Source organism: Homalodisca vitripennis, chromosome 2, assembly GCF_021130785.1.
Source record: "Homalodisca vitripennis isolate AUS2020 chromosome 2, UT_GWSS_2.1, whole genome shotgun sequence".
Taxonomy (NCBI): Eukaryota; Metazoa; Arthropoda; class Insecta; order Hemiptera; family Cicadellidae; genus Homalodisca; species Homalodisca vitripennis.
The window spans coordinates 116,309,984-116,318,738 of record NC_060208.1 but is presented as its reverse complement, the minus strand read 5'-3'; the positions used below and the strand labels follow the sequence as shown (position 1 = coordinate 116,318,738).

General features: G+C 38.3%; 1 protein-coding gene across 1 annotated transcript; it reads right to left on the bottom strand.

The window, feature by feature from the left end:
* Positions 1-7,928: 7,928 nt before the first annotated feature.
* On the bottom strand, positions 7,929-8,426 carry LOC124355776. The gene has a single exon (XM_046806930.1). The coding sequence runs from the start codon at positions 8,424-8,426 to the stop codon at positions 7,929-7,931; it is 498 nt and encodes a 165-aa protein (XP_046662886.1).
* Positions 8,427-8,755: the final 329 nt, after the last annotated feature.

The window sequence follows — 8,755 nt, the reverse complement described above, 5'->3', positions numbered from 1 at the left end:
ACCACACGAGATAGGACAAAAAGTCACTGGACCTATTTTGTAGAGCACTTCATTCCCCACTAACTATTATTCATCAGATCCGAGCTACAACCTACGGTTTAGACGCTACAGAGCCTCAAACGAAAATCTACAAGCGAAAATCGTCAAAATTTGACAATATTTTCGAATTTGGGAGCATGTTTCGGGTGTGCCCGGTAGAGATGCGGGGAAGTATAATGTGCCCATTCTGTAGATCATAAAATTTGCTAAAACCCATTAAAAATTAGATTTGAGCTACTACCTACGGTTTAGTCGCTAGACGGCTCGAAAGCAAAAAACTTACACCAGTTTTTAAACCAGTTTCAACCGGTTTTTTAATTTTTTTTGAGGGGTTTAAAATTAAAAATTCCCGGTTTTCAGGACTTTTCCTGTTGGTTATACGGCGAAAGGTACCTGCATGCCAAATTTCAAGTTTTCCAGCACTTCTAGAAGTATGTTAGAATTTGTATCTATACAGGGTGTATATTATGTCTGGAAACACCCAAATATATCCTTTAATAATTTAAATATAAATTTGAAACCTCTTACAATCGTGATAGAGATTGGGCATCTACTTTTTGGAACAATGTTTTGTTATGTCACACCAACGGGGGACGTCCTGCCGAGGGTTTCGTGGATATTCTTAATGGAAGCCTATACCTTGTGATACATAATTTTAAAGGTAATAGCTTACTGAATTGAATGCCACAAACCGCATCTCAAGGGAATTATTCTATCAGAAAATAGAGCATTTTTAGTATTGAAAATTTACTGATGTTCAACAGTGTAAATTTTAACATGGTTCTTGCCACAAAAATGTGTTACACTAATTTTTTTAGCATTTTTTTTTAAATGTTCAATTAAATAAAACAAAAAATTTCATTTTAAGCTGGTTCTATTAGCACAAATTTGCCATGTTTTTTATTACAGTACAATTATGGAAATACTTATGTTATTGATTTCTTATTACAAAATAAAAAATAATGTATGGCTGTTAGAAAAGTCTTACAACAAACGTTTTACCTGCATTTGGTGTCAAAACAATTGTTCGAACTGTGTTCCTTCTACGGTTTGACAATGAGCCAATCTTGTGTAAAATGATTCGACAGAGTTGGCCTAACATTTCTTCAGTTATCAAAGCAATCTCCTCTATAATCCTGTTTCTTAGGTCTTCCAAATTATGAGGCTTTCTTCTATAAACATTGGATTTTAAATGACCCCATAGGAAATAATCGATTGGTGACAAATCCGGAGATCTTGGAGGCCATTCGATTTCTCCCTCTTCGGCCAATCCATTTATGAGGAAACCTTAAATCCAAATACTCTCTTACCTGTCTCCCATAATGGGGTGGAGCACCATCCTGCTGAAACCATACATTATCAAAGTATTCTCCTGATGCATATTTGAATAGCTGGGATTATTTCATTTTGGAGCATATTGTAGTAAAGTTCGGCATTTAAATTTCCATTGATGAAAAAGGGTCCAACAATTTTGTTACCTAAAATTCCACACCATACGTTCAGTTTTTGTGGTTGCTGTGAATGGGACTCAGTAATCCAATGTGGGTTTTCACTAGCCCAGTAATGGCAATTGTGCCTGTTAACATTGCCATTTAGGAAAAAAGTTTGCCTCATCAGAAAAATAGTATGGTTGGTCAGAAAAATCTCTATTGTCATCACATTTGCGCATCACAAGTTCACCAAACTCAACTCTTCTGTCGTAATCATCCTCACTTAACTGTTGGACTAAATGAACCTTTAAATGGTTTGTTATTTATTAATTTTCAAAATCTTACTCACAGACATAGGGTGCATATCATGTTGCTGTGCAGCTTTTCTGAGCGATGTATGTGGGTCTTCAATAAATGTTTGCAAAACATCTAGTGCATGTTCTTCATCTGTTGCAGATTGTATCCTACCGACTTTGGCCGATTACGTACACTCCCTGTCATTTCAAAACGCTCAATAGTTTTTGATATTGTTGAAACACTTATGGGATTCCTTTCTGGGAAAGTGTCATTAAACAAATTACAAACTTCCCGATAAGATCTTTGACGATCGCCATATCCTCGCATCATCAACAGAGTAATTCGTTCTCTTTCAGACAATTCCATTAAAATGCCAAATAAAAAACTGAACTACTGTAATTAGATAACTTGTTGACAGCAATACTTCAGAGTCACTGATTAACTCGACAGGAATGATATGACCTTTGTCCATTTGTAATTCCCAAGCTTAGACCTGTCTAGTGAAAGCTCCATGCCTCAACAAACTGAAACCTGTAGGACCAGATGATTAATAACACAATAATGTTTCTCATAGGCTAGTGACCTTTGTCTCTTTAAACCTTCCTGCCGACTGGAAAACACCAAGTACAGATTCATAAGTAATCAGAGAAAGTGACTCATAAGTTTTAATTCATTGTAATAAAAACTGGTAAATTTTGTACTAATGAAACCAGCTTAAAAATAAATTGTTTATTTTACTTTAATTTGAACATTTAAAAAATGCTAAAAAATTAGTGTAAACACATTTTGTGGCAAGAACCATGTTAAAATTACATTGTTGAACATCAGTAAATTTTCAATACTAAAAATGCTCTATTTTCTGATAGAATAATTCCTTTGAGATGCGGTTTGTGGCATTCAATTCAGTAAGCTATTACCTTTAAAATTATGTATCACAAGGTAATAGGCTTCCATTAAGAATATCCACGATACCCTCGGCAGGACGTCCGTTCCCGTTGGTGTGACATAACAAAACAAACATTGTTCCAAAAAGTAGATGCCCAATCTCTATCACGATTGTAAGAGGTTTCAAATTTATATTTAAATTATTAAAGGATATATTTGGGTGTTTCCAGACATAATATACACCCCTGTATATCTGTGAGTGAGGTGAGTCAGTTTCACATGCGGCTGTATAAGTATTTAGGACTCGCCTTCGGCTCGCTGGGGGCTACGCCCCCAGGCCCCCATGATGTTCGCTTGCAAATTCGGGGATGAGCGGTTAAATTCACGCTTGCAAATTCGGGGATAAGAAAGATTTGGTGATTGTTAAAATTCGGACATGAGGTCATGCCAGGAAATTCCCTGGGGGGGTTTTTTAATGTTACTGGGGGTTAAGACATCAGGGGGTTATCTGGTTATTACCAGGAACTTCCCAAGGGGGGTTAAGAGATTTGGTGATTGTTAGAATTCGGACATGAGGTCATGCCAGGAAATTACCTAGGGGGGGGGTTAATGTTACCAGGGTGGTTAACACATCGGGGGGTTTAATTTACTCAGGAGGTTATATGGTCATACAAGGAAATTCCAGGGGGGTTTAATGTTACCTTCGCTAACGCTCAGCCAATTTACGATGTGCTCCAGTAGACGTATACTAGTCAATCGTTTACGAAAGTAGGGTGGTTAATTTTAACCAAAGTTTTGATTTAAAGAGCATTTTACGGCTTAACCGTAAGAGATACGACATAAAGTGACTGGACCTTTCTTGTCGGAAATTTAATTTTGTCTTTCGATTGTGACCTCCAGATTTGATCTACGACCTATGGTTTAGTCGGTAGAACGCTTGGGATAAAAGTCTGCACCGGTCAGCTGTTTGTTGTAAACAGATTTAGTGTAAATAAATTAAAAAACTGCCTTTATCAGATTATTAAGTTGATCAGGGGGTTTGATTTAATCAGGAGTTCGTCAACCAGGAAATTCCTGGGAGGGGGGTTAATGTTTATCGGGGGTTATAAGAACGCGTGGTACTTTTCTGGGAAATGTGTGTCTGTGCTACGGAGAATATGTGTACAGTAATTTTTATCAAAATAAAACGTTGATCAGGTGGTTTATATTACTTCGGAAATTTTCATTCCATACCAGAGTGTTGATAAGGAATCACTATTTCATTTTAAAAAGCACTCTGTCCCTATCTACTATTGAAGCTTCACTAACGCTCAGCCAACTCCCGATGTGGAGGGGGGGTTATAGTCACTCGTTAACGGAAGTAATACAAGTCCAATCTGGAACCAGCATGAATCGCACTAATTATAGTTGCAAAATTTAAAACACCTAAAATTGACGACAAAGGAATTAGCCATTTATAGCATTTATCAGCCTTACGGAAAGATAAACGACAGAAAGCTACTGGACCTTTTTTGTAGATCCTATGAATAGCTACTTACAAAAAGTTTTACATTTAAGCTAGGACCAACGGTTCGGCCACTATCGAGCACGAAATGTAAGTTTTTAAGTGAAATTTACAATATAATCACGTTTTTACGGCTAAATTATGGAAGATAGAGAAAAAGCTCACTGGACCTTTTGTGTAGATCGCATTATTTTGTATTAAAATCAAATTTTTAATCTCGGCTAGAACTGAGATTTTTGTCTGAAATAGAGCCCAGAAAACAAAATCTCACGTAAAACTCAAAAAATCAAAACTTTAAAACGCGTTATGCGGCCAAACCGTTGAGGATAGGGCAAAATGTTACTGACCTTCTTTTATAGATCACGTGATTTTCTAAATCTCGTTCAAAATTTGTTTTGAGCTACGACCAACCGTTTAGAGGGCCGCTATCAAGCCGGAAATGTAAATTTTTAGGCGAAAATGTCCAAATATTTTCACTTAATCGCGTTTTGCGGTCAAACTAATGAAAATAGAGTAAAGAGTTACTGGCACATTTTTGTAGATTACCTCATTTTCCTAACTACAACATTTGTCTCATTTCGACCTCCGACCAATGGTTTCGCCGCTATAGAGCCCGAAAACAAAAGTTTTCACGTAAAAATTACAAAAAAATTGCACATAATCACGTTTTTCGGCCGAACCACTGGAGGTAGAGCAAAACGTTACTGGAACTTTTCTGTAGATCGCGCAATTTGCTAATTTGATGGGTCAATCAGATTTGAGCTACGACCTACCGTTCGGCCACTATCAGGCTCGAAACTTTATTTTAAGCAAAAAAATCTCTGGAATGTCAAATATTCGAGCGTTTTGCCGCTTAACCATGGAAGATAGAGCAAAAAAGTCACTGGACCTTTTTGTAGTTCACTTCATTCCTGACCATGAATTTTTTTGTCAGATCGAAGCTAGCTCTAACGGTTCGCCCGCTAGCGGGCTTACAAGAAATGCCTGCAGGGGTAAAGAATGCGCGATTTTTCGGGAATTTTTTGAGGGGTTTAGAAGTAAAAAAGTCCGGTTTTTCAGACTTTTCCTCCGGGTCATATTGTGAAAGGTACCTGCATGCCAAATTTCAAGTTTCCAGCACTTCTAGAAGTATGTTAGAATTTTGTATCTATATATCAATCAGTCAGTGAGTGAGTCAGTTTCACATGCGGCTGATATAGTATATTAGATAACCGTTAGAGATATGACAAAAAGTGACTGCACATTTCTTGTCAGAAATTTAATTTTGTCTTTCGATTATGCCATCAGATTTAAGCTACGACCTATAATTTAAGGCAGTACAGAGCTTGGACAAAAGACTGCACTGGGCAGTTTTTAAAAATGTCACGTAAAACTTAAAAAATCAAATACTTAAAACGCGTTTTGCGGCCAAAACCAATGGTAAGATAGAGTAAAAAGTTACTGGCACATTTTTGTTAGATCACTCATTTCCTAACTCCAACGCTTGTCTTATTTCGATCTCAGATCAATGGTTTCGCCGCTATCGAGCCCGAAAACAAAAGTTTCACGTAAAAATTACAAAAAAAATTGCACATAATCACGTTTTTCGGCTGAACCACTGGAGGGTAGAGCAAAAAGTCACTGGACCTTTTATGTAGATCGCGCAATTTGCTAATTTGAATGGGTCAATCAGATTTGAGTACGACCTACCGTTCGGTGGGGGGGGGGGTGGGGGGGGGGGGGGGTGGGGGGGGGGGGGGGTGGGGGGGGGGGGGGGTGGGGGGGGGGGGGGGTGGGGGGGGGGGGGGGTGGGGGGGGTTGTGTGTGTGTGTGTTTGTTGTGTTGTGTGATCGATAATATATGTAAAAAGTTTATATCTATGCCAATGTAATTTACTCCGATCTTAGTATTTTTTTCTATAGGGGAGACCCGGGCAAAGTGGCCACTCTAAGGGTTTTTTATTTATTATTTATTCAAAATTAAATTTGTTAAAATAAATATTATGTGAGTATATTACATATTTAGTTACCTATCTATTGGTATAACTGAGAAACACTATAAGTATCACCTTTGTATTAAAAAAATTTTTTTTCAATTTACTGCAAAATGGCCACTTTACCCACAGGGGTAGGGCAAAGTGGCCATATGTGGCAACTTTGCCCGTTGTTGTGATAAAGAGCAAACATAATTATATCAAGATCATAAATTTATTACAAAGTATTATTGGACTACTAATATAAAACTGGAGTAAAGAATATAAGAAATTGGCAAAAAATTAAATTGGCCTAAATAATTCAGTTTAGGTTTTCTTCTTAATGGCAATGTTCGCACAAGAAGCCGTCGTCCTCCTCCTCACAACCTGCACAAGCTTCGTGGGCCCAGCGGTGGCATTCAGAGCATCTTACCCATCCTTCACAATCCTTTGAACAGGAATACAGTTCACTGCAGTAGAGACAATCAGCGTCACTTACATCACTGTCAGAGTTTTCTTCAAATTGTAGTTGACGTTTCACTTTTACTCCACACTTCCTTTTTTTATTTCCCTGTTCTGATTTGCTTGATACTGCGACTGTGGATTTTCTTTTGGACGAAACCTTTCCTTTTTCTTCTTTCTCCCTTTTCTTTTGTGCCTTCAAAGTCCTTCTCATCTCCTTTTTCCCTTTCTTTTTCTTCTTTTTCCTTTTTTGCTTGTTTCTAACTCCAATTTATATGGGCTTGAGGTCAATACAGCAGCGGTTCCTTTTTTCCTGTTTGTCTTCTTAACAGCTTTTGTTTTAGGTAAAGGAATTATATCCTTTGGACTTACAGCAAAGGAAGGTCCTATTAGTGAGCTGGAAGAAGGCCCAGGTTGTGAACTGGAAGAAGGCCCAGGTTGTGGACTGGAAGAAGCTCAGGTTGTGGACTGGAAGAAGGCCCAGGTTTTGAACTGGAAGGAGGACCTTGTTGTGGCTTGGAAGTTGGTCTTGGTTGCAGTAGGATTTCTTCTCCAGGTTCAGATTGAACTTCTTGATCTTCAAACGGTAGGCATATACCTTCTTGAGGTGATTCAAGTACGGGGTCTTCAGTTTGACATGTTTCACGCTCTTGTTGAACAGGTCTGAACTGTTGAGGAAGCACATCGGTGCATTCGGCAGCAACGTAATCAGCTTCTGTGAAAACATCTTGGTTTAGTGGCACAATGCCACACTTGCGAAATCCGTTTATAGCTGTGGCTGGAGTTGCTGCCTTTAAAAAAGCTTCTCCAAGAAGTCGGCCCACTTGAAACTGGGTCACAACCCTTCCAGGATTGTTTTTTAGAAATTTTTCAATAGCTTGAACATAGAATGTATTGAACGGACCCATAAACGAGACATCTAAAGGCTGCATTTTGTGCGTACAATGTGGCGGTAAACAAACAACGGTTGTATGGCTCTCCCTTGCCTTTTCAATAAATGCCAGGTTCTTTGCATGGGTTGAATGACCGTCTAAGATTAACAAGACTGGGTCGGAAGCTGACGGTTTGGCATGAGTCAGAAAATGCTCAAACCACTGAAGAAAAATCTCGCTTTGCATCCATCCAGATGGGTGACAGACAACCATAGTTCCTGGTGGAGCACCATCTTGAAGTTCTGCTTTCATCCTAAGTCTTGGAAAAATCACGAATGGCGGAATAAAGTACCCTCCAGCTGACATACACACAACAAAGGTTGATAGCTGACCTCTTTCAGCCGATGTCAATGTACCAACTTGACGCCTACCCTTAAGAGCAAGAATCTTGGAGCTCTTAGACTGAACAGTCATGAGACCTTGTTTCGTCAAACATTGAAAACCCTGTGCGCAGGGTGGAATTGCTTCTCTTGAACATCCTTAAGGATATTAAAACACCTTGTCACATTATGTTTATTAAATGCCTGAGCCCTTGCTGCAGAAGTCTGCTCTGGTTTCCTTAAACTAATTTCGGGGTGCCGATCTCTGAATCCAGCAACCCAGTCTAAGCCAGCCAATTTTTTTTCACGGTTAAAATTGTTTGGAATGCCATTTTGTACAGCTAGGTTGTACGCTAATGACCGCAAATCTAAAATGGTGACTCCAAAGAATCGGACCTCTAGATCTAATACGTGTCGCACCAATTCTGCTTCTTGTTCTTCTGTGAACACAGGTCGGTATTTTCCTAGTACCTTTTTGTTGCTTTTTGCATCGACATTCTTATCAAGGACCCTCCTCTTTAGAGTGTTTCTAGGAACAGAGAAAATTTTTGCAGCAGTTGAATACGCCATTCCATCATTTTTAACAGCTTCAATAGCTCTCTGCATCGCAGCTGCATCCCATGATTGCTGCTGGGTTTTCCACGTATTTGTAAACCATTTCCAAATCTAAAACAAAAAATCTAAGTTGGCTTCCTAGTATATGAAATTATATCAATATAAGTATTAATTTTGCTTTTTTTTGTTGCTCTCTTACAATGTTTAGTAGGCATTATAAAAGTGTTACATAGGTTACTAGGCATATAATTAAAATTTAAATATATTATACTAAGTTAGGTATATAATAATAATATGTTGCCTGTTACTGTCATGCCTATTAAATATTTAAATCAGATATATAGACGTAAAACAGCCTATAATGTGGGTAAAATAATAGT

Coding starts and splice junctions, on each gene's coding strand:
- LOC124355776 (XM_046806930.1), bottom strand. CDS start 8,426: ATGCAGAGAGCTATTGAAGCTGTTAAAAATGATGGAATGGCGTATTCA.